Source organism: Carcharhinus amblyrhynchos, chromosome 15 (assembly GCF_965287045.1).
Source record: "Carcharhinus amblyrhynchos chromosome 15, sCarAmb.v2.hapA, whole genome shotgun sequence".
Lineage (NCBI taxonomy): Eukaryota > Metazoa > Chordata > Chondrichthyes > Carcharhiniformes > Carcharhinidae > Carcharhinus > Carcharhinus amblyrhynchos.
In genome coordinates, this window is record NC_137338.1 from 68,097,726 (window position 1) to 68,124,401 (window position 26,676).

A 26,676-nucleotide genomic window follows, 5' to 3' on the forward strand; every position below is an offset into this window, starting at 1 on the left:
GTGGTATTCAGAATGGTGGCCACCATTATCTTCTCAATGGCAGTTAGGGACCAGTGAATGTAGTTTATTTACACTTTCAGAAGGCTTTCAACAAGGTCTCACATAACAGACGACTGTGCAAAGTTAAAGCACATGGGGTTACAGGTAATGAATTGATATGGATAGAAAGCTGGTTAGCGAATAGGAAGCAAAGAATTGGCCTAAATGGGTCTTTTGCTGATTGGCAGTAAGTGACTAATGGGGTTCCATTGGGATCTGTGCCACGACCCCAACTGTTCACATTATATATTAGTGATTTGGAAGAGGGAACTGAACATATCACCTCCAAATTTGCAGATGTTACAAAGTTGGATGGGAGGGAAAGCTGTGAGGAGGATGCAGAGATGCTTCAGTGTGGTTTGGACAGGCTGAGTGCGGGGGCATCTGATTGACAGTTGCAATATAATGTGGATAAATGTGAGGTTATCCACTTTGGTAGCAATAATAGGAAGACAGATTATTACTTGAATGGGTGTAAATTGAGAGAGGTGAATATTCAGTGAAACCTTGGGGTCCTTGTGCATCAGTCCCTGGAAGTAAGCGCGCAGGTCCAACAGGTAGAAAAGAAGACAAATGGTATGTTGGCCTTCATAGCAAAAGGATTGGAGTATAGGAATAGGGATGTTTTGCTGTAATTGTATAAAGTGTTGGTGAGGCCACACCTGGAGTATTGTGTGCAGTTTTGGTGTCCTTATCTAAGGAAGGGTGTCTTTGCTATAGAAGGAGTACAGTGAAGGTTTACCAGGCTGATTCCTGGGATGGCAAGTCTGTCATATGAGGAGAGACTAAGTCACTGGAATTTAACAGAGTGAGATGGGATCTCATAGAAACTTATAAAATTCTAACAAGGTTAGACCAGTGTAGATTCAGAAAGAATATTCTCAATGGTGGGGGAGTCCAAAATTAGGGGTTACGGTTTGAGGATGTGGGGTAAACCTTTTAGAACCTAAGTGAGGAGAAATTTTTTACCCAGAGGGTGGTGAATGTGTGGAATTCACTACCACAGAATGTAGTTGAGGCCAAAATGGTGTCTAGGGACTAAAGGAATCAAGGAATATGGGAGGAAGGAGGGGATCAGGATATTGGATTCAATGATCAGCCATGATCAAAATGAATGGCAAAGCAGGCTCGAAGGGCTGAATGGCCTACTCTTGCTTCTAATTTTTATGTTTTTATGGTTAATGAATACTGGCCTCTCCAGCAACTTCCATTTTCTGAGAAAGAATTTTTAAAACTCTCTGTCCCGACTGTAATCACTTCAACAGCCCCCAGCTATGCAGTAATTACACGTGGAGGAAGCTCCAGCATAAACAGTGAACTACTATCACATGACCTTCCTTCAGAGATCTCATAGGGTAAATCATTTATCATCTGCACACTTGCTGAGCCAACATACCAAAATGTGCCAATAAATTGTGCGGCTGAACCACATTGAGCATTTCACAGTGCAGTCTGTACACAATAGACCAAATTCATTTAAAGGTGGGTCTTGTTCGGAGTCATTCAATCTGGGTGTTCTGGCTGCATCAGTTGCCATTCAAACAGCTTCAACAAAATTAGAGTGTTGCAGCTCAGAAACAGACTATTCATCTCAGTAAACTATATGCTGGATTGTGCCTACATGAACTGTCCAGTTAGATCCTTCTGTCTTCGATCCAGTGTGGATTGGAATGCATGTGCATGTGGGGTCGGTGTGTGTGGGGGGGTTTAGGTGTGTATACCTGTGTGCACGTGTCTGTTGGAGTGTGTGTGTGAATGTGTGTTGGATTCTGTGTAAATATGGGTTGAAGTTGTGTGCTTGGGGATTGGAGGGTGTGCGTGTAGGTGTGTGTGTGTTGGTGTGTGTATGTGTGTTTAAATGTGCGTGTGTGTTGTAATATACGTGTGTGTGTGTTGGAGAGAGTGTGTGTGGGTTGGAGAGTGTGTGCGCTCACTGGTGTATTTGTGTACATGTCTGTGTGGTGGTTGGATGCGATGTAGAGATGACGGCGTTGGATTGAGGTAAACACAGCAAGAAGTCTCACAACACCAGGTTAAAGTCCAACCAGTTTATTTGATAGTAATCCCACAAGCTTTCAGAAACAGTGTTCCTTCTTCAGGTATGTGGAACCTTCCACACTGGTTGAACTTTAACATGGTGTTGTGAGGCTTCTTACTGGTGGTTAGATGGATAGGTTGAGATAAAATACAGACCAAGAAGGATTGCAGATTGAGAAGATTTAGCTTGATGAAGCGAGTTAATAGCTTCCTTTCAAAGTGCCCTGGGTCCCAGGTTTCTTTTCAATTCAGTTCTAGCTTGTTGCCAGTTCTTTAATGGAATCTGACAGAATGCATGCCAAATACAACCCCGAGCAAAAGTTCTGTGTCAATGCTAAAAGCTGCAGATAGTTCTGCTCAATTGCTATCCAGTACAATGTGCGCACACAGGCCACTGTTCATTTGCCACAGCACCCATCTCTGACCAGATTGCAAGGGGGCCACTTCACTCCCTTTTGCAGGTAAGAGAAAAAAGGATTGACAGTTCTGGGGAATGGAGTAGCTTTTGTTTCTCACCAGTGGCAAATGCCAACACATCCACACAGATTGGAATGAAGCAAACTGATGGGAATATACCCCAGGGCCACAGAACGGAATCTCTCTCCTCCTGGCAGCTTGCCACCTTCAATTCATTTATCCTGACAGACTGCTTGAGTGAAATTAAAGGCCTGATGCCAACTGAGCTGGACATGGCAAGCTGGCACTGTGATGCCTCCAAACAATTCCAATCAGTTGACCAAGAGGAAGATTACCTGCCTGATTTGAATGTTGGGATATGTTAACTTATAGACTCCTTATCGTTGCTGCTACACTCCCAGTCATTTTAGGAACTAAACATTTCCAAGTCCTGTGCTCCTTGGCTGGGACCCTGGCAGCTGGGATTCACTAGCAGGAAATGCCTGAGTCTGACATTCACTTTTCACCCAATAAGGTTGATGGAAATCGAAGCCTGCACCCGCTGTAATTTGGGAGAGGTAGAGGTCCAAATTTCAATGTGCACACATCACAGAGTCACAAAATCATAACTGAGATTGGCCTCTTCCACAGAATTTCACACAGGATTGTGTTTTTGGCCAGATGTGACTCTATTGGTGTTGAAAGTGGTTTAGCTCCAGCTTTTTTCCCCATCCTTCCGCAGATTAGGTCTCTTCATGTACAAATTTCTAATGGAATTTGATGCCACCAGCCCCTTGGCTAACATGCACCATATCATAGCCACCCTCTGTGAAAGGCTTTTCTCATTTCCCCTCTGAATTTTTCTGCTTCTCAGTTTAAATCTATGACCTTCAGTTTTCGACTCATTCACCAAAGTGAATTGTTTCTCCTGAACTGCTCAAACAAAACCTTCGTTAATTTTTGATACCTCTATGAGGTGTCTCCTTTGATCTTCTCTGCACTAAGGAGGACAGTTCCACCTTCTCCAGTCTCCCCAAATTAACTGACGTCCCACATCTCTGGTATCATTTTGGTGAAGCTCCTCCGCACCCTCTCTAAGGCCTTGGCATCTTGATACCCAGATTAGTATACAATACTCTGGCTGAGGCTCAGCTGGTGATGTGTGCAGGTTTAACATAATTTTCTGTTTTTTGCATACATTGCTCCTCCAAGTATCCCGTACACTTAGTGAATTGCCTTCTAAACCAGTCCTGCCACCATTAAAGGTTTTTGAATATAGTAATCCTTATAAAGAAAAAACATCATTTGAAATTTATTCGCAGGGGTTGTGTGATTAAAATCATTTAAAACCTAATTGATCATTCTTTGGATCTGCACTCGGCAGACATCATTGACACACAGCTGCAGAGGACAACAAGTTCATTCAGATAATAGGAACTTGTATGAACTTGTGCATTAAGGACCCTGAGGGAACATCTGACAGAATTCCATAATCCTTAAGGCTGAGATTCCCAGATGCTTCACAGCAAGAACATCACTTTTGATGTGCATTCATTGCTGTTTTAGAGGTAAACATGACAGTCAATTTGTGCAAAGCCACCTCCCACAAACAGCAATGAGGTGGAAAAGCAGTGAGTTTGTTTTGGTGGTGTGAGTTGCGGCATGAATGTTGGTTAACAAGATCCCTGTTTTTCTTCAATGGTACACTCTGGCAAGCAAGGCCAGCATCTGTTTAACATCTGATCTGAAAGACATAACATCATCGCCACTATTGGACGAAAGGAATGCGATATGTGATGAGTGGTGAGAACAGTCATTCGCACTTCTCCAACAATCTAAAACATCAAGTCATTTGAACCGGTCGCTTGTTACAATTTAAGTTTTGCTTTTTGCGAAATTGTCATTTGATAGTACCGTGCTGCTGAAAAAGAAGACGTGTCGAAGCTTTTCATTTTGTACTTCCCAGAACCACTTTGCAAGAATACCGATGTAAGAGGAAAACAACAATTTATCGTGTATGAGAAGCAAGGGTCGATTGGTTGGCAAGTTGGTTGGTAGAGGTGTTGCCAATGAAGAAAGTAGCAGGTGACTGACAGTTAACTGCCAAGCATTGGTTGAAATTTAAACTAGACAGTTCGACCCTGACTGATTAAGGTATTGCCCTGAGGAATAAGTCAACAAATTGTTGTCACTTTGTTTAACTAAAATCGGCACAATGTGTGTACAAGTTCTTTCATAAAAAGAATCATAGAATCATAAAATCCCTACAGTACAGAAGGAGGACATTCAGCTCATCGAACCTGCATGACAACAATCCCACCCAGGTCCTATCCCTGTAACCTTGTGTATTTACCCTGTTAATATCTTTTTGTATTCTGAGGGGCAAATTAACATGGCCAATCAACCCCATTTTTGGACTGTGGAAGGAAACTGGAGGACCCGGAAAAAAACCAAGTAAACATGGGGAGAATGTGCAAACTCCACACAGTCAGAATTGAAACTGGGTTCCTGGTGCGTGAGGCAGCAGTGCTAACCACTGCGCCACCATGCCACCCTTTCTGTCTGCAAAGAACAGAGTCCTGTGTATTAATATTTGTAGCTTCCACTACATGCAAATACACCATACTGTGAGCCAACTGACAGTCTTAAATTGATTGTCAGTGAAATTCTTATCATACTGAGGGATATTTAGCAAATGTTGTCCAATCGTGGAATTACATCTACTACTGAACACTGTGTTTCGAGCTTTGCGAGCATGGGCTGGTTGGCTACAATCTGTACCTCGTCCCTTTAACTGTGGAAGAGATATGTTGCTTGATACAATTTGCCAATCTTTGGGATGTTCAACATACATACCATGCATCGTATTAACACTGAAGTTCGTGCACCACATCATTCATTTGTGTGATAGGCTTTTGGATTGATGGCAGCAATGTGTTGAATACCAGTCCTGTCACTACTGCATGTCTGCAGCGTGCCAATGCCAGTGCGATGCTGAATATGAAGATCATATGTCCCAAAGACTGGGGGGCGAGGGGTTGCATCAACTAACATGTCACAGCCGCTGTTCACAACAGATAAGGCAGTTGCCTCAACCAATCAGGGTGAAACTGCCTGGTTTAAATTTCAAACAATGGTTGGCAATTAACTGCCAGTCACCTGGTGCATTCTCCATGATAACACCTCTACCAGATTCTACTTGCCAACCAATCAGCACATTCTTTTTGTACAGTGTAAATTGCTGTTTTCCTCTGATATTGGTATTCTTGGTCCTGATGAGTGCAAGATGATAAGCTTTGACATGTCTCTTTTTCCCCAAATTATTCATAAGAAGGAGAGGAGGCTATTCAGTCCTTCGAACCTATTCCATTATTCAATTACATTCTGCTCAAATGCATCTTAACTTCATTTTCTGCTTTAGTTCAATGAAAGGGCGGAGGAAGTACATCCATTAGTATCATTCATAGAATCCCTACAGTGCAGAAGGACGCTATTTGGCCCATCAAATCTGCATCAACCACAATACCACCCAGGCCCTATCCCGGTTACCCCACACATTTACCCCACCAACACCCAACAAGGGGCAATTTAGCATGGCCAATCAACCTAACCTGTGCATCTTTGGACTGTGGGAGGAAACCGGAGCACCTGGGGGAAACTCACACAGACACGGGGAGAAGGTGCAGACTCTGCACACACAATGGTCTGAGGCTGGAATTGGACCCAAGTCCTGGTGCCGTGAGGCAGTAGTGCTAACCACTGTGCCCCATTCGGAAAGGACAAACACTTTCGGGGCTAGGAAAAGAGCTGGGTGGTGGGGCTAATTGGAAAGTTTTTCAAAGAGCTGACACAGGCATGAAGAACTGAATGCTCTCCTCCCGCACTGTTTGATTCAAAGTTTCTCCCCTGTTAGCATCAATTTTCCAAAAACACTAAATCAGCTGGTTGTGTTTAAGAGTGACCTTTACCTTAAATTTATGCTCATAATGTTCAAAGGCTTCCAAAACCATGCAGACAGCCTCCATGGAGCGTTCCAGTCTGCCATCAAATCCATCGAAGCGGTACATGCTGCCAGAGACATCCACTAGCAGCCGCAAGCGCTTGGGTTTCTGCTGGGGGCTACCGAGCTGGAGAGGTAAGCAAAGCGTGTTCAAATTGATTGAATCCAAAACAATCCCCACAGCAAAGGGCATTTCCTTTAAAACAGACAAGATGTAAAAGAGAAGAAATGTATTTGCAAACTAGGCCTCCACTTTCTGCAAACGTTCACAGGTGACCAGAAAACAGATGGAAGGAATTCTGTTTTAAATTGACCGGTTTGGAATGTGAGCCCCAGTGGAGATTAGCATTTCCTCTTAAAGGGTTTAAAACCACTTAGATTACAACATTACCACCAAATGTAATATTTAAAACAAAAAAATCAAGTTACAACTATGAGGTCTGAGGTAATTAGAAATTAAATTCATATGGTGCCCTGAGGTTATGCTAAGCAGAGAATCCCTACAGTGCAGAAGGAGACCATTCGGCCCATCAAGTCTGCACCGACAACAATCCCACCCAAGCCCTATCCTTGTAACCTCATGTAATCCCCCTGACACGAAGGGAAAATCCCACCCACACCTATTGCCCGTAACCTCAAGTATTTACCCTAATAATCCCCCTAACCTACACAATTTAGGACAGTAAGGGGCAATTTAGCATGGCCAATCCACCTCACTTGCACATCTTTGGAGTGTGGGAGGAAACTGGAGCACTTTGAAGAAACTCATACAGACATGGGGAGAATGTGTGAACTCTACACAGACAGTGACCCGAGCCTGGAATTGAACCCAGGTCCCTGGTGCTGTGAGGAAGCAGTGCTAACTACTGTGCCACCATGCTGCATTCGAGGAACACCCAGAGATCACACTGTTCAGGGTCATCTAGGTGCAATCCATTACTCTGTAGTGAGCAAGTACTCTGACAAGATTGGTTCAGTTACCTGATGTGTCTAGACTTGTGGATGTTGGAACTGTGAGGTTCAGTTTCAGAACTGAATGAAAATTTAATGAAAGGGCTTTCCACCTAAAGACTTGGGAGACAATTATTGACAAATGGCTAGTCAATTCGAATTTGCTGTTGTACAATCACTGGGGAGAGTGAAGCGATCAACTCAAACCCACCACATCTTCAGACCTTTGCTCCTGATTCCATCCCAATCTCCGTCCTCACCCTGTGGCTACAGCCTCAGGCAGACCAGACTGTCAGCAACTTTTGTGTCATTTCAACTTTACATTTGTAAAATTTGTAAAAGCTATTGGTAGCAATAACATAGGTAGAAAGAGGGATGAGGTCTTGCATCAAGAATTCAGGGAGCTAGTAGACTAAAAGCAGTATCCCTCGGGTTGTAATCTCTAGATTACTTCCAGTGTCACGTGCTCGTGAGCACAGAAATAGGAGAATAGCAGAAGTGAATACATGGCTCAAGAGTTGGTGCAGGAGGAAGGGTTTTAGAACATAGAACATTACAACGCAGTACAGGCCCTTTGGCTCCCGATGTTGTGCCGACCCGTGAAACCAATCTAAAGCCCACCTAATCTTCTCTATTCCAATATCATCCATATGTTTATCCATTTAAATGCCCTTAATGTTGGCAAGTCCACTACCGTTGCAGGCTGAACATCCCATGCCCTTACTACCCTCTGAGTAAAGAACCTACCTCTGCCATCTGTCCTATATCTATTACCCCTCAATTCAAAGCTACATCCCCTCGTGTTAGCCATCACCATCTGAGGAAAAACACTCTCATTGTCCACCCTATCTAATCCTCTGATCATCTTGTATACCTCTAATAAGTCACCTCTTAACCTTCTTCTCTCTAACGAAAACAGCCTCAAGTCCCTGAGCCTTTCCTTATAAGGCCTTCCCACCATATCTGGCAACATCCTGGTAAATCTCCTCTGCACCCTTTCCAATGCTTCCACATCCTTCCTATAATGCGGCGACCAGAACTGTACCCAATACTCCAAGTGCGGCCGCACTTGTACAGTTGCAGCATGGCCTCATGGCTCCAAAATGCAATCCCTCTACCAATAAAAGCTAACACACCATATGCCTTCTTAACAACCCAACAACCTGGGTGCCAACTTTCAGGGATCTATGCACATGGACTCCGAGATTCTCTCTGCTCATCCACACTGCCAAGTAGCTTACCATTAGCCCAATACTCTGCATTCCTGTTACTCCTTCCAAAGTGAATCACCTCTTACTTTCCTGCATTAAACTCCATTTGCCACCTCTTAGTCCAGCTCTGCAGCTTATCTATGTACCTCTATAACCTGCAACATTCTTCCGCACTGTCCACAACTCCACCGACTTTTGTGTCATCTGCAAATTTACTAACCCATCCTTCTACGCCCTCATCCAGGTCATTTATAAAAATGACAAACAGTAGTGGCCCCAAAACAGATCCTTGCGGTACACCACTAGTAACTGAACTGCACGATGAACATTTCCCATCAACTACCACCCTCTGTCTTCTCTTACAGCTAGCCAATTTCTGATCCAAACCACTAAATCACACTCAATTCCATGCCTCTGTATTTCCTGCAATAGCTTACCGTGGGGAACTTTATCAAACGCTTTACTGAAATCCATATACACACATCAACTGCTTTACCCTCTTTGGTCACCTTCTCAAAGAACAGGAGGCATGCCTTATGATGATAGGCTGAGGGAGCTAGGTCTCTTCTCCCTGGAGAGACGAAGGTTGAGAGGCGACGTGATAGAAGTTTATAAAATGTTGAGAGGAATAGATAGGGTGGATTCTCGGAAGCTATTTCCCAGGGCTGAAATGGTCGCTACGAGAGGACACAGGTTTAAGGTGCTGGGAAGCAAGTACAGAGGAGATGTTAGGGGTAAGTTTTTCACTCAGAGGGTGGTGAGTGAGTGGAATCAGCTGCCGTTGGTGATGGTAGAGGCGAACTCGCTGGGGTCTTTTAAGACATCTGGATGAGTATATGGGATCTAATGGGATTGGGAGTTACAGATAGTTCTATGGCTTGGTAGGAATAGATGTGATTGGCTCAACTTGTGGGCCAAAGGGCCTGTTTGTGCTGTAGTGTTCTATGTTCTAACTCAATAAGGTTTGTGAGGCATGACCTACCCTTCACAAAACCGTGTTGACTATCCCTAATCAAATTATTCCTTTCTAGATGATTATAAATCCTGTCTCTTATAATCCTTTCCAAAACTTCTGTTGTGAGCAAAGTAAGACTCACTGGTCCATAATTACCAGGGTTGTCTCTATTCCTCTTCTTGAACAAGGAGACAACATTCTCCAGTCTTCTGGCACTATTCCTGTAGACAACGACGACATAAAGATCAAAGCCAAAGTCTCTGCAATCTCCTCTCTAGCTTCCCAGAAAATCCTAGGATAAATCCCATCTGGCCCAAGGGACTTATCTATTTTCATACTTTCCAGAATTGCTAACACCTCCTCCTTATGAACCTCAATCCTGTCTAGTCCAGTAGCCTGTATCTCAGTATTCTCCTTGACAACATTGTCTTTTTCCTGAGTGAATACTGGTGAAAAATATTCATTTAGTGCCTCTTTTATCTCTTCGGACTCTACGCACAACTTCCCACTGCTGTCCTTGACTGGCCCTAATCTGATCCGAGTCATTCCTTTATTCCTGATATACCTATAGAAAGCTTTAGGGTTTTCCTTGATTCTACCTGCCTAAGACTTCTCATGTCCCCTCCTGGCTCTTCTTAGCTCTCTATGTCCTTCCTGACTAACTTGTAATTCTTAAGTGTCCTAACTGAGCCTTCACGCCTTCTTCCTCTTCACGAGGGATTCAACTTATTTAGTAAGCCAGGTTCTGGATCACTGCAACCATTTGTGAGGAAAGTGGGACCTGTATAAGCAAGACAATCTACACCCGAACCACAGCAGGACCAACATCCTTGTGGGCAGGTTCGCTAGTGCTGTTGGGAAGAGTTTAAACTAATTCAGCAGGGGGAGGGGACACAGATTGTTAGCAGAATAGGGACACAGCATAATACAGTAGTACAATCAAGTCAGAGGGAGTGCTACTGCATTAAGTTTCAACGGAGTAAGGCAAGGCTAAATAGCCTCTACTTTAATGTCAAGAGTATTGAGGTAAAACGGATGAGTTAAGGGTGAGGTTTGATATGTGGGATTGTGATATAGTGGTCATCACAGAGAAGTGATTGAGGGAAAGGCAGGATTGGCAACTCAACATTCTGACATATGGAATTTTCAGATGAGGCAGGGGAGGGGGCAAAAGAAGAGGAGGCATTGCATTATTAGTTAAGGAGTCAGTTATTGCAGTAAAGAGAGATGATGTCCTGGGGGAGGCATTGAATAAAGCTTCATAGGTAGAGTTTAGAAATAAAAAAGTGTCAACCACATAGCTAGGCGTCTATCATAAACCCCAGATAGTCAGTGGGAAATTGATGTGCAAATATATACACAATTCACAGAGGTGTGTAAAAACAATAACAATTTTAGATGATTTCAACTTTCCCAACATTAACTGGGATAGACATAGCGTTAACGGCTTGGAAGGAGTGGATTTCTTGAAATGTATACAGGGGAACTGTAAAGGTTCCAACAAAGGATAGCATAGTCTTGGACCTAATTCTGGGGAATAAAGCTGGACAAGTGCCTGAGATGGTGGAGCATTTTAGTGATAGGGCCCACAACATGGTAAAGTTTGTTAAGGACAATGAAGTAGACAAATTGTAAAACTACTTTTGGATTGGGGGAAAACAGATTTTAGTAAAATAAGGCAGGATCTGGCAAAATAAATTAGGAACAGCTACTTGTGGGGAAATCTACAGCAGAGCAGTTTGTGTGTGTGGCGGGGGGGATGGGGGTTGTGGAAGGGTTCAATAGGGAAATGGGGTGGGTATAGGCCCAACATGTTCCTTCTTGTGTGATAGAAGTAACAAGCCCAGAGAACCATGGATAACGAGAGGTACTCAAGGTATGATGATAAGGAAAAAATAAGGTTTTAGCAGGTACAAGACGAGCAAACCAATGGAAGCATTGAAAATGCAGGATGGAGCTTAAGAAAGCAATCAGGAAAGCAAAGAGGGGATATGAGAAAGCTCTGGCTGGTAAAAATAGGGAAAATCCCAAGATATTCTTTAAGCGTATCAATGGGAAGAGGCTAACCAGGGAAAGAGTAGGAGGAAATCCATGGTGAAGTCAGAGGACATCAGTAGAGTGCTGAACAAATACTTCACATCTGTCTTCACTGAAGGGAACGAGGATGAATGTATGGAACTCAGGCAGAGAAACTGTGAGGTTCTTCAGCAAATTGACATAAGGAATGACAAGTTTTTGGAGCTGTTGGCAGGCTTAAGAGTGGACAAATCTCTAGGTCTGGATGAATTGTGTCCCAGGCTGCTATGGGAGGCAATGAAGGAGACTGCATGGGCCCTCATCCAGATTTTCAATTCTTCTCTGGTCAGGGGGAGGTGCCAGAGAACAGCTAATGTGGTCCCACTATTTAAGAAGCATTGTAGAGATAAACCAGGGAGCTACAGATCAGTGAGCCTTATGTCAGTGATAGGAAAACAATTCGAGAAAATTCTGAAGGAGAGAATCTGGCCACGATTCTCCCAAAAAGGTTCTAAGTGTTGAATTCATGGGAAAACTGGTGTCAATCACACTGTTTTTTTCAGTGCAACTTCATACAAGGATCTCCCACACTCTATGCAATGCAGAGATCACAATCGGGAATATCATTAAAAGCTCAGGGAGCAGGGCCAATCCATGCTGGAGTCAGACAGTTCCGGGCCTCAAACTGTCAGCTTGCAGTTTACTGGCCAGCCCAGGACCCTTACAGTGCTGCCACTCCATCAAACCTTCCTCATGCTCCCCCACGGCCCAATTGTGGCCCCTTGTCCATTCCCTGGCCAACTCTGACGCCCCCCCCCCCCCAACCCCCGTACTAGAGCACGCCGATCTTGAACAAGCATCGTTCAAGGAAATCACAAGCAAACCAGCTTTACAAGTATTGGAAAGCCAGGAAGGTTCCTTTACTAGTAGGGCACTGACTCCCCCAAACTTTGATTTTTCCATGCTCTGGCACTACAGTACAAACGGCTGGAGACAGAGAGAAATCTCCTCTTAAAGATTTTCTCATACAGATTCCAAGGTACCATTTAGACAGGAAACCAGAGTGAGTGTTCAAGCCACAGGTGTGTGTTTGTAAGTGTGATTGTGTAAGCCACTGAATATGTGAGTCAGAATAAATGTGTGAGCTGGACTGAAGGAGTACACACTTCAACCAGATGCGCAAACTGCTTGAAGGAGTAAGCCAGTGAGAGTCTGTTCCTAGCTTTCACATCATCAATTTCTGCTGGTAAAATTGGACCTAAGGAACTGGCTCACAGGCTCCAGGCGCCTCTAAATAGAATAAAAGATTGGGAGTGTAGTGTCTTCTGTATTAGGGTGCAACAGGTCTTGTAGCTCCGTCCATAATTTTGCCTTTAACTTCTCATTCGTTCCTTCAGATTGAGGGGGGGATAATGAGAAGCTGTCCGGTTTGAGTTCCAGGTGCTCTGCATCATGCAATTCACAATGACAATGTCTAAGTTTGTCTGCACGCAGACACTTGTGGATCAAGCAGAGGACGCACTTGGTTGCAGGCATGCTCTTCCTCCCTGTGGGAATGCCCTAGGCGTACCCTTCTGAGCTGCTTTGTAATGTTGTTTAAAGCGTGCTGATTTTAGCTGACATGGCACTGGCAATGTGATGAACTCCTTTAGAGACAAAACTTCAAAGTTGAAATCTTGACAAAAGGAGTGAAACTGTTCTGTCTGCTCAATGTGACACTGGAGGTCAGCTTCAATGAGAATCAGCAGCTTTGGCTCTGAAGGGGCTCACACTAGAGTGAGCACTGTGTCGAACAAACTAAAGGCAGACAATAAATCGACTTCAGAGGAAAAGAAAAAAGTTTAGACACTAATTCATAGCCAAGGAATGCAACTAGAAACATTAAATCATACCAGTTACAATTTTAAGATGCCTAACAAAAATGTAGTACATTTTCCAATTATTGGTAACATAATAGGAAGCACTCTGTTAAATGGACCAATTACTCAAATGTTTCATTAGATCTTGAGCCTCTTTAACCTGAAGCAAATACCAAGGAATTAAATAGCCTTTCTGAATTACTTGTCATGTTTTGAGAGAGTCCTCGACACGAAACTCCAGCTTTCAAGACAGTTTGATACTGAAGCCCTTCCAGGTGTACTCGTCACATCTGAAATATTGTTCAGCCTAGAACAACACCTGTTGTTTCTCAATGGGAATTGAATTGTTCTGCCAGTTAACTTTAGGGTCTATGTTTGTAGCCCAAAACCATGCTGGAACACGGCAACTCCTGACCTGACCAATCAATAGGCTTTTTTCCTGCACTATCAGCTTGAAATGTTTTCCAACAGACAGGTAATAGAGGGACAGGCATTAGAGATGTTGGAGTGAAATCAAAGTAAAGGGCACAAAATAGACTCTGGGAAGGGACATTAAGAGGCACTGACTTTGGGCACAGGCATTACACAAAGAGTTAAAACTTGTAGTGTTTAAATTACTGCAGGAAACAGGTCAGACCTTGAGGCATCTTAAACTTGAAATAAAAGCAAACCCAGAACAATGAGTTTGATAACGAGATCAGCCACTGATGGGGACATAAATGTATATAACAAGATCAGCCATTGATAGAGGATATAACTGCATAAATGTATCTACTCTATGTACAATGACGTGATAACCATCAATGTCCGTACTTGTCTGTGTATAACGATGTGTTAACTGTTGATGTCCGTACTGTCTACTCAACTTGTAATGATGTGCTAACGGCTAATGTCCGTACTGTCTATTATCTAAAAAGTATAAAAGATGCTCAACTACCACTGTGTAGCTAAGAAGGTGATTGCCTGTATTGAGGAGTGCCAGCGCTTCTCCCAAAGCTTTGTCCGAATAAAACTGTTGAACCTCCAAGTCTGACTCCGAAGTGGTGAATTTCCCACAACAGAGAGAAAGGCAATGGAGGGACAGGCAATAGGGGGACACGTGGTGGAGAGTCAGATGGAGGAGGGACAGGTGGTAGAGGGATAGCTTGTGGAGGAATGAAGCTTTATCTATTTTATCACTTAGTTACAAGTAAAAGGAGTTTCCTCTGAGATAATGATTCCAACTGTCACACCCAGCACTGTGTGTCTTATTAATATGTTTCCATGGATGCTGTCTACAGCAGATGAAAACCGCCTTTGTACTACTGGTGCATGAGATCAGTAACTGGTTCCATGCCCCACAGGAAATGACAGCCTGTTCCTAACCACACTAATGAAAATTGGTTTCTTTCTGCTCAGACTCACTTCAGGCTCCACTTCTCCTCTGCGCTTATAAATTGCCTTCTCTCCTGTCAAGCCATCAATTATTTTGGTGTCATCAAGTTCTCCAATAGGCTGGTGCCGTAGCCATTGCCTCTCTTTGCCTTTAGCCTGTTAAAGACATGAGGAATGAATGTCATTTGGTGAAGTTTCTCATTAGCAACACGGTCAAGAGTTTCAATTTGAAATATTTTACAAAAGGTGTTAATTATTAAAAGCACAGAATCCAGCCACAGAAGTGTTTGAAATAAGTCAAGGCATTCCAAAATACATTTTCCTGTGGTAATGTTTGCAGTGTCTATATAAGCACTAATCACATAAAAAGTGCAGCATTCAACCAGACAACTCAGATATCTATGCTGTAATCAAGCTTCTTCCAATCTTACTTTATCTCACTATATCACTGTATTCTTCTATTCCTTTCTTACTCGTGTAACTTAGTAACCCTACAGTGCAGAAGGAGGCCAATCGGCCCATCGAGTCTGCACCGACAACAATCCTACCTAGGCCTTGTCCCGTAATCCCACATACTTCCCTGCTAATTCCTCTAACTTATGCATTCCAGGACACTAAGGGGGCAATTTAGAATGGCCAATGCACCTAACCTGCACATCTTTGGACTGTGGAAGGAAACTGGAGCACCCGGAGGAAACCCATGCAGACACAGGAAGAATGTGCAAACTCTACACAGACAGTGAACCAAGCCAGGAATTGAACCTGGGGTCCCTCGAACTGTGAGGCAGCAGTGCTAACCACTGTGCCACCCTAATGTACTTGTCAAGCTTCATCTTACTCTACCTTATCTGCCTCCACTACTCCCTAGAGTGGTGAATTCCATGTTTTCATCATTCCCTGTACAATGAAGTTTTTTCTGAATTCTCTAGAGTGTCTCTGTTACTTCTGGTTCCTAGTTTTGGATTCCCCCACAAATGTTAACAAATTAGATGCTGCAAATGTTCAACCAATGTTTGAATACCTACAAGTGAAGTGCACAAGGAGCTGCCTATTTCCATTGAGCAAATCAAGACTGAGCAAAGGCAGGTCATGGAGATGTACTGGGTAGTACAGCAAAGCAACAAGTAAGGCAGCAATCATTCCTGCAACCCAATGCTCACTCAGACCTTTGCTCTCCATTGGGAAGGCTGACGTTAGTCATGGAACTATTGTAACCCCCCTGTAAAGGGGGAATGTACTGTCTGAAAAGATGGTGGCAGCAGCTTCAACAATACCTATCATAAAGACGAAATCAGAGAAACACCGGAAGGGGAAAGAGTGGGTGAATGGCATAACTAGAGAAATCTTTCAAAGAATCTGCACAGCTGTCATGGGTTGAATGGCCTTCTTCAGTGCTGCAGCATTCTATGTCTCAAGGAAGTTTCACTGGGATGGAAAAAATAGGCACCCAAGAACTAGGTAACACAACACCACAAAATGCTGTTTCAACTGCAATTATTTTGCAGTGAGATTGGTGATAATTCCAACATATTTAAAACATTTGATTCTTGTAACAGTATTACACATCAGTTTCAGATGGGTCTTCTGATTAACAATCCACAGCTCACCCTCGGAACAAATTGCATCAAGGATGCCTCAAAAAAGTATTCATGACTTGCCACTCCCTGGTTTTTAACTGCCTGTCATTTTCAGAAATAATACACAATCATTTGCAGCAAGTCTCATTCTCCCTGGTGCTCACTGATTGACACTGACACCCGGCCTGGCATTGCCTTGATTTTAAAATTCTCATCCTTGTTTTCAAATCTCTCCATTGTCTCACCCCTTCCCCTAGCTCTGTAATTTCCTCTAATCCCACAACCCTCTGAGATTCCTGCGTTCCTCCAATTCTGGCATTTTACGCAATCTGACTTTTATTGCTCTGCTGTTGGCAGCTGGGTCCTCAACAGGCTGGGACCTCCCTAAACTTCTCCATCTTCAAAAGATTATTGTCTTGATTTAAGATCAAGACAATATTGCAAGTCCAGTTTTGGGTGGAATTTTCCTGCCATGCCTCCCACAGGAACTGTAGCGGAGAAGAAAGAAAATTTTGAAGACTATTTAAAGATCCTTTGACCTTGGGTGGGAATTTTCCAGTCTTCGGGCATGCATGGCCTGAAAACTCCACCCTTTCCTTCTTGACAATATCCAAACATGGGTTTAAAGGCTGATTTCGATAGTGGTTGCCTCACTTCTGACCTGTAACCATTTAATATTTACATTTAGTTTGCTGCACGACAATTAGAGACTCCTTGAGAAGAGGTAAAGGAGGTTCACCAGCAGAGTCATCCAACAGCAAAATGGGAACCAGGGACGTGAAGTGAATTGGATAAGTACTTGTAAAGTAAGAATATAAAAGGACATGAAGAAAGGGTGGGAACTGGAACAGGGCTGTATAGGATAGAAATCATAGAAATCCTACAGTGCACAAAGAAGCTATTTGGCCTAACGAGTTTGCACCGACCACAATCCCACCCAGGCCCTACCCCATATCCCTATATTCGCTAATCCCTCTAACCTACACATTTCAGGACACTGAGGGGCAATTTTAGCATGGCCAATCAACCTAACCTGCACAGCTTTGGATGGTGGGAGGAAACCAGAGCAGCCGGCGGAAACCCACGCAGACACAAGGGGAATGTGCAAACTCCACACAGACTCCAATTGGAGCATAATTTCAATTAATGAGCCAGTCCTGCTACGGGCTTGATGGCTTTGTGGCCTACTCTTTTGCTGCAAATTCTATGGCGGAACAAAGGATTTAGAGGTTCATCATATTAAGGCCGGATATGAAGGGTTAGAAGGATCTGTGAGCTATCATTTTTCGGCTTAACTGGATTGGCTACATGTATTAGGATATAACTTGCTAATGACACTGGATATAAAACGGGATTGTCTGCTGATGGTTTACTCATCTCGCTCAGAATTTGTAATTTGTTGTCAGTCATTATCGTTGCTCCAGTGATCAACAGTGCTATGGAAACAATTTAAACAGAGACATAGCAGTCACAGACTTGTAACCCAGAGTAACCTCTCGTGAGCTATTATCCTTAATGGAAATTGTTTGCAGCTGACTGTACTCAGGATTACATCGAGTGGAGTAGGAGGAGGAGAAGAAAGAATTGCAAAGAGGTGGCAAAGAATTGTGACAAGTAGCACTCTCACAAACTTTAACAATCCGAGTCACTGCTTTAAGTTAAAACCATGACGTATGAGCTCGCTCCTCATGTTGGAAGTTGCTGAGTGCCATAATGTTGTGAGGCAGGTAGGGTGGGTTGGCAAGCGTTACAAGAGATGACAGATACACTATTAACTGGAGTCCTGGTTGGTGATTATTTGCCAGCTGCACATTACCCTCACTCCAGAACTGGTGGTCCCTCCAGCCTCAAAGCACTTTCTGTTCAATAATTACTTTTCATCACCTGACTGTATGAACATTAAGTTTCGTCCTACCATTTACCTTCTCACCTTCAAAACACTCATCATTAATGCTGACTTCAGTACAATTACCCATCCTATATATTTTTCTGCACGCTAATAATGTATAGACATTCAGCTGCCTGTTTGATCTGACAACTTCTGTGCTTTTATTCAATGATGAGAACACTTTGAAAGTGTGCTGTGCATTTTTTTAAACAAGGCACTGGTGTAAAACATCACAGCTTGAACCCTTTAGCTCCTCATGCTCTCCAGGGACTGAAAAACAACCACTGAAACAAGAGGAGACTTGGAATATGAGCCCACAGATTCCGCAAGCATGAAGCATGCAAATAATGGTAGGAAAAGCATATGTTCGGGGACTTGATGCCTGTCCATCTGCTCTAGGCTTTGTACTGATTTCCCTTTCCCAATAGAATCCTTACGGTGCAGAAGGAGGCCAGTCAGCTCACCGAGTCGACACTGACTCTCTGACAAAGCATCTTACCAAGGCTCTATCTCCATAACTCCATATATTTATCCTGCTAATCCCCCTTACCTAAACATCTCGGGACACTAAGGAGCAATTTACCATGACAACTGATTTCTCCCACACCAGATTGTGCATGGAGAGTGAGGACTGCCCCTTCGAGCAATGTGCAGCTGCACACTAGGCAGATCGATGACCCATTCCCAAGCAGCAGGGAAGATGTTTTCACTTGAAGGCTGGTGCCAAGTTTATTGAAAGTGAAGTTGGAATGGGCGAAGGTGCTTTGGAGACAAACGCTGTCTCTCTGAGAACCATAGAGCTATAGAACCCCTACTGTGCAAAAAGAGGCCATTCGGTGCATTGAGTCTGCACTGATTCTCCAAAAGAGGAGAGGCCTCCCTGTCCACCCTATCATTTACCATAGCTAATCTACCTAACCTACACGCCTTTGGATACTTGAGGGTCAATTTAGCATGGCCATTCCATGTAAGCTACACATCTTTGGACTGTGGGAGGAAACCAAAGCACCAGAGGAAACCCATACAGGCACCAGGAAAAGACTGACTTCCCTCATTCCCCGTGCTCTTTAATATCCCTCCCAGTCAAATCCTCCTCTCCCTTCACTCCCTCTACACTTCATTATCCCATTCAATTAATCCCACACTCTCCGCATTCTTTAATATTCCATCCAGTCTAATCCCCCTCTCCTCAACCCCTTACATATCTTAGCCCTCTCTCCCCCCGCTCCCCACAAACTTTAATATCCTATCAAGTCTATTCCATGTTATGTGAAACGCTAAGTTTGGTTTTACCTGCAAGCTGTCGAGAATAACTCGTATTGATTGGACCTGTCTCCGTATGGCCCCTGAAAACCTCTCGTATGTCGCAGCATCATATTCACTCATGTGAATTTCCTTTAACCTGCAGTCGAAACAAGGGAGAACATTGGCTGGGGGTTCTCAGGTACAAATTTGTCTTAAGTACTGAAGAAACAGAAAGGAGATGTAAAGTTTGGTAAAACTTTGAGCCTGTTTCAATTAATTACTGTATAAAAATTCTGATTCTGGTAACTGACTCGATATTTGACCCTTACTAAAGAATGACATGAGTTAAGTTGCCATCTAATCATGGAGGCAGAAGCACACCTAATTCTAAGCAGATGCTGGCTCAATTCTGCATTTATGAGTTGTCAACATCTATGTGTAACATAGATGTATGCCATTCAGCCCCTTGAGCCTGTTCTGCTATCCCTGTAGGTCACAGATCATTTGCACCTCTGGTAGGATTCCCTGATCATACCTGTGCCCACCCCGCTGCAAGGGAAAACAACAACGTTTCAGCCAAAATTCCATTCACTTTCAGTAGCACTGGAGAATCACAGCCACGAATGAGAACAGAGGTCTTCAGCGGTCAATTCCATTTATCCAGCTTTGCTCCATATCTTTCAACATTCTTGCCTCATGAAATCTACCAATCTCAATGAAATTGCAATTTGGAGTTGGAAAAGTAGTGCTGCTGGGAGTTGTAAAGAATTCAATGACTCATACAGAGACTGAGTCAAATGCCTCTGCTTCTGAGCCGGTTGCTCCAGATTCAAGTCCCACTCCAGGACATGTTGGCCATGGAAGGAGTGTTTGTGACATTGGTTAACAGGTTCAACATGTTAATCCAACATGTTCCTCACTATTGCCCAAAGGAGAAAAAATGTGTATTTTAACTTCCATAACTGTGGCCAGATCACTCTGAAGCATTTGCTCTCAAACTCAACACATTGCTGTGCCATAGAACCAACCCCTTTTCAATTCAAAGCTCAACTGAGGGATTTACGTTACCGTTATAATCACTTTTTACTGAATGATCCATTTTCGATATTAGTCCGAGATCAGGTGTCCGGAGCTGAAATGATGTTAACCGCGAATAGCAGTGTGATCACTGAAGAGGTACACACAGTGTATCTGACAGATTGAAGAGGTACAATGAATGTACCAGAAATGTATTTGAGAATTGAAGGGGTGTAGCATGTTTGAGTATTAAAGAGGTATAGTGTGTTTGAGTATAAAAGGGTGTAGCAAGTTTGAGTATTAAAAAGATATATTGGGTTTGAGTATTAAAGGGGTGTGGTGTGTTTGAGTATTAAGGAGATGTAGCAGGTTTGAGTATTAAAGAGGTGTAGTGTACCTGAGTATTAAAGGGGAATAGTGTGTTTGAATATTAAAGCGGTGTAGTGTCTTTGATTATTAAAGGGGTTAGCGTGTTTGAGCATTAAACGGGTGTAGCGAGTTTGAGTACTAAAGGGGTGTAGCGTGTTTGAGTATTAAAGCGGTGTAGTGTCTGATTATAAAAGGGGTGTAATCTATTTGATTATTAAAGGTTGTAGCATGTTTGATTAGTAAAGAAGTGTACGGTGTTTCAGTATTAAAGGCTCGCAGCGTGTTTGAATATAAAAGGGGTGTAGTGCGTTTGAGTATAAAAGGCGTGTAGCGTGTTTGAATTCAAAAGGGGTACAGCATGTTTGAGTATTAAAAGGATGTAGTGTGTTTAAGTGTTGAACGGGTGCACTCATAGTGTCTCCCAGAATCTGGGAAAAGAACCAGCTTGTAATTAGTATAATTGAAACAACGTTAGTGATGTTGAATCAGACAATAATGTGCAAGGTTACAGCATGTCAAGTTGACCATTAGTCCATCATTCTCACTGCAAAGATTGGACAGTTGTGAAGAGTTTCCGTGATAAAGTGAGAATTATCCTGCAGCTGACAGCATTCACCGACTTGAATTACTATCAGTTCTGGAAAATGAAACAGAAGCTGCTTTGATTTCAACACAATGAACAAAGTCTAAATGGTCTTTTCAAAACTCACACTCAGAATAGACTCTGCCTACATTTCTCGGACTGTTCAATGTTCATTCCTTTTGTCTTACAGCTTGTCAGATGTTGAATAGTAATCAATACTTTTTGAGTGTTTTAAATGGAGGCTTTCCTTGTTCATGATTCAGTGAACATTTTGTAAATGGCTCCCTTCAGGCAGTCGAACAATTAACAGAAAATCCCAAAAGAAGTGATGTGTTGATGTTGACAAGAAATTGGATGAATTTTATGCAATGACAAAGAATGGTTTGTTCATGCTTTTGAAATTGGCCATTTCCAACGGGAACTATTTGTGACCAAATACTTTCGGAAATCCTGTACCCAGGGTTGTTTGTGCCAGAAAGGAGCTTACTTGTCTTTTCATTTTGCTTGGTGTTTTTCCTACATTCTATCCACTTCTGATGCAAGTTCATTGACTTAAACTGTTAACTATCTCCACAGGTGCTGCCTGAGTATTTCCAGTAACTTCTGTTTTTATTTCAGAATTCCAGTGCTTGCAGCATTTTGCTTTCGTATTGGGGGTAGATTTATCCTGGTTGGACAAGGAGAATAGGGGGCAGACAGTAAGTCTCTGGCAGACAAAGCTGCTGATCGATAGGGTTCGAGTCAGTTTGGAATGGTGACAATCTTGTGTTCATTGGCTTTAACAGTGAGTGGGTCTAGCAGCTGTTTAAGAGATCACACATTGGCAATATAAAGGACTGAAACCCTTGGTGGCAGATAGTGCAAGAGTAAAACTTGATGAGGCAGGGTGGAGAATGAAAATAGATGGTTCTTTGTACCTTGCAGTGTTGTATCAAAAGGCAACACTGACCTGTTCCGCACGCCATGAATAACATAGAATTTCTGAAATGTGTGAAGGTTGTTCCATCATTCTTCATTTTGTTGTGACTGCCACGTAGATGGCAATCTCTCCTCAGTCAGAAGTTGTGGGGTCAGGTACAATTCTGGAAACCTGAGGAAAACCTCCCAGTGCAGTGCCGAGGGTCTGATATGCACTCTTTCAGAAGAGACACAACAACTAGACCCCATCTACCTTCTCAGATGGACATCAAAGATCCCAGAACATTAGTTCAGAGAAGGGCAAGGGAGTCCTTTTAACCTGTACACAGGTCCATGTCTATCGCTCAACTGACATCGCTTAAAAATAGGAATCCTTTTCATTATCACATCGCAGTTTGTGCTGTCTGTCAATGACACTGTTTCCCATATTACAATAAAAAGTGGTGGGGTTAACCCAGTTGGCAAGATGGCTAGTGCATGATGAAAATGACATCAATCTCTGTTCCAGCTGTGACAGTTCCTGGAGATCTGCCTCCTCATCTTGCCCCACTTTTGCAGAGTGCCCCCTCCTCTCAAGTTGTATTTAATCAATTCTCTCTCTCTCTCTCCCCCTAAGGGAGAGGTTACTTTTCACTGTCAACATACTCCATTGGCTGTAAAGCACTGTGGGACATCCTGAATTTTTGAGAGGTATTATTCAAATGCAAGTTCTTTCTTGCTTCGTTTAGAATTGGATTCAAATGAGCTCCTTCAGAGGACAAAGTAAGACAACATGTAAGTACTCCTTTTGAGAATTCACAGAATCCTACAGTGCAGAACAAGGCCATTCGACCCATCGATTCTGCGCTGACCACAATCCCACCTAGGCCGTATTCCCATAACACCATGCATTTACCCTAGCTAGAGCCCCTGACACCAACAGGCAATTTATCGTGACCAATCCACCTAACCTGCACATCTTTGGACTGTGGGAGAGAACAGGAGGAAACCCACGCAGGCACAGGGAGAATGTGCAAACTCCACACAGACAGTCACCCAAGCCAGGAATCGGATCCAGGTCCATGGTGCTGTGAGGCAATAGAGCTAACCACTGTGCCACTGTGCCGTTCATTCTTTATGGAAATATCTCAGTCTGGTCACACCATCACAAAGGCATGGGGGTTGCTGGTAGTCATATCAGACTGGGCCTCCAAGCAGTCATCTTGAGAATACCAAACGGGAGAGGTTGCCATCCTTTATTCTTTATCGAACGCTTAGCCAAAAGAGTTGTGCAAAAATATGAGAAACTGAAAGGTATTTGAAATAAAGGGGTGTTTGTTAGAGGATTATTACATATTCTATCAACTTTCCAACACAGAAACAGGCCAGTTAGCTCGACAGTCCATGTTGGTGCTTATGATCCACATTAACTCTTCTCACTTTACTTCATCAATGTGTTTATCTAGCTTCCCCTTAAATACTAATCAATCCAATGACTCCCTCTAGCAGCAAGTTCCATATTCGCACCACCCCCTGGGTAAAGAACTTTTCTCCTTTAGTTCCAACTGGATGTATTAGGGACAATCTTATATTTATGACTCCTAGTATGGGTTTATCTACATTTTATTAACAGGCATGGAAAACTTCAGCGGAAGAACTCATTTTTAGCTCACAAAATTCCTCCTTTTCCCTCCCTTATCCTTTTCTCTTCCTCTCTGCCTCCTTCTTCCTTCCTCCCCTCTGTGTTCACTGCCTTCTTTGTTCCCCCTCACTCCCGTTCATTCCCAATGGTCCCACAAATTGTTCTGACAGGCAAATGGAAACAGCTGTGTCCTGTGGCCTTATGCTGGATTTGCTATTCAACAGGACAACTTTCCTTGAAATTGCAGCTGTTGTTTGGCTGAAGATGTGCATTTGATGCATTAATCACCTCCATGTTTAGTGGATGGAAGAATAAAAACCTGCAGTGCAGTTATGACAGTAAGTTCAGTGCACGCACCTTTCCTTGAATGCTTTCTCAGCCATCTCTCTTGCAGCTCTTCTCACTTCCTCTGGCACTGCATCCTTTTCAGCCTGAGACACCTGATATACCTTGTGCCCTGCATCCAAACGATAGGGACCACCTTTCCCACCTAGTCCGGCAGTATCTCTTCCACCTGGAAAAAACACAGATATTGATTATAAAAGCAAAAGTGAGGACTTGCCATCCAGCTTTGCCAGCTTCCTGCTTTATGTTGTCTTGGTAGGTGATGGGGATACAATCATTATAAAGTAAAATTCAGCCAAGGCTGAATGTTTGGTGATGATTGGATTGGATTGTGCTTTGATGCTTTCTCTAATCAAATTGCTTGTGGATCAGGCTCGAACAGCTGAATGTTTCTCCTGTTTGTGTGACACATATTGTCCAGTCACACAAAACCAGGTACAAAATGAGGTGGACAGAAGAAAACTCAGCTAGCTCAGTAAGCCTCGCATTAACTATGCTGCAAAGGGATATTGATAGGTTAAGTAAGTGGGCAAAAATTTGACAAATGGGAGTATAATGTGGGAAAATGTGAAGTTGTTCATTTTGGAAGGGAGAACAAAAGAACAGAGCATTATTTAAATGGAGAAAAACTGCAGAAAGCTGCAACACAAAGGGATTTGGGGTACTTCTGAAGGAAAGTAGTTTTAGAGTAAGGGGCAGGAGATTCAGAGGGAATTGGAGAAAAAAAATCACTTAGAGGGCTGTGGGAATCTGGAATGCGCTGCCTGGGAAGGTAGTCAAGGCTGGAAACCTTACAACCTTTAAAAAAATATTTGGATGAGCACTTGAAATTTTATAATATTCAAAGATATGAGAGAAGTGCAGGAAAATGGGATTAGTGCACCTTTAGTGGTAGCTGTTGGCAGTGCAGACTTGATGGGCCGTGGGCCTTCGCTGTGCTGTATGACTATGTGTTAATAGTCACCATTTCCTCTTAACTGGAACAATAAATTTTGGCTACAAGCACAAAAATTGCTTGCGAGACTGCAATTAACTCAGTAATGGGTCACATCACATGACCAAGGCGCCAGAAAATCATCTTCAAATATCTTGTAGGATCTTGTAGGACCATCTAAGAGAGCAGATGAAGCACTGATTTGACATCTCTGAAAGATGGCTCCTCCAACATTGCAGCAGTCCTGGAATACTGCACTGTAGTATTGGTCTAGATTATGTGCTCCAATCTCTGAAATGGAAACCACAAATTCCAGACTCAGAAGAAGGCGACTATCAAGGGAGAGCCAGGGTTGGTGTCTGAGTGTTGGGCCAGAATTTGTTGTAAAAATAATAGTGCAGTTATTTATGGAAAAATGGTACAGCAGCACAGTAAACAGAGTTATTCACAAGTTGCTGTCTTGAGTTGCTCTACTCCATGATTAATTTCATAAAAGTGGCATTGCATCCTTAGTCCCTCTGCTATACTTTGAGAAACTTGCTATATTTACTCATGAAATGCACTGCAGAAAGTTAAGTCATTAAACGTGACCGTTGTTAATGACTGCCAATCAACCTCGCTGGCACTGAAAATTTACTGTTGTAAGTTTGCAGTTTCACCTTCAGGTTTTGAATTTTTTCATGGAGATAGTAAAATGCCAAATTTTAATTTATTTTTTCTTTTCCTTTCTGTCTCCTTTTTCTTAATCCAATTTTTCCCCCTCTAATTACCTTTCTTGTTTGATATGAATTCATCCACACTCCAATTTACATTTCCTTCTCAGTCCCTGCCGTGTTTATCTCACATTCTTTCAATCTGATTTGTTAGGGAGATACCCTGTATCACACTGTGATATTACCAGCTTCATACTTCCAGCAGTTTTATGCTTAGAAAGTGTTTGAGTTGAAGGGTGCAGATGCAGATGGCATTATATACCATGTTACAGAAAAACCTGGCCCAAAAACAACTTTCCTGTAAAAATGCCTTCCACATTCACCAGTGGTATGGAGTTGGTTAAGGATAATTCCTACAGTGTAAACTATGAAATGATAATGATTATACCTCCTGCACAATAACTAGCAACACGTGTGTCCGGGAGCAATGAAGACTGGATTCCTTGTAATGAATGCAATCAAGGCACTTTTTGAATGGCCTAGCTCAAATTCTTAAGATACACACTTTCAAACTGACAGATTTAATATGAGTTTGTCCTGCAACACAAGCAAGTATCTGGCTGCATTTCTTCTTCTGAAAGGTTAGCAACATCAACAACACTCCACAGAGTAGGAACAATTCATCAGT

The 26,676-nt window shown here is 42.9% G+C and overlaps 1 protein-coding gene across 1 annotated transcript in view; it reads right to left on the minus strand.

Moving 5' to 3' along the window:
• The window catches only part of vwa8 (von Willebrand factor A domain containing 8), a 329,616-nt gene that overhangs the window by 16,658 nt on the left and 286,282 nt on the right, over positions 1 to 26,676 (minus strand). Inside the window, exons 39-42 of the mRNA XM_080204136.1 lie at positions 24,414 to 24,570; positions 19,597 to 19,705; positions 14,869 to 14,994; positions 6,441 to 6,599 (exon numbers count right to left, since the gene is read on the minus strand). Coding sequence (XP_080060262.1) covers positions 6,441 to 6,599; positions 14,869 to 14,994; positions 19,597 to 19,705; positions 24,414 to 24,570 — 551 coding nt within the window. The remainder of the gene's footprint in view (positions 1 to 6,440; positions 6,600 to 14,868; positions 14,995 to 19,596; positions 19,706 to 24,413; positions 24,571 to 26,676) is intronic.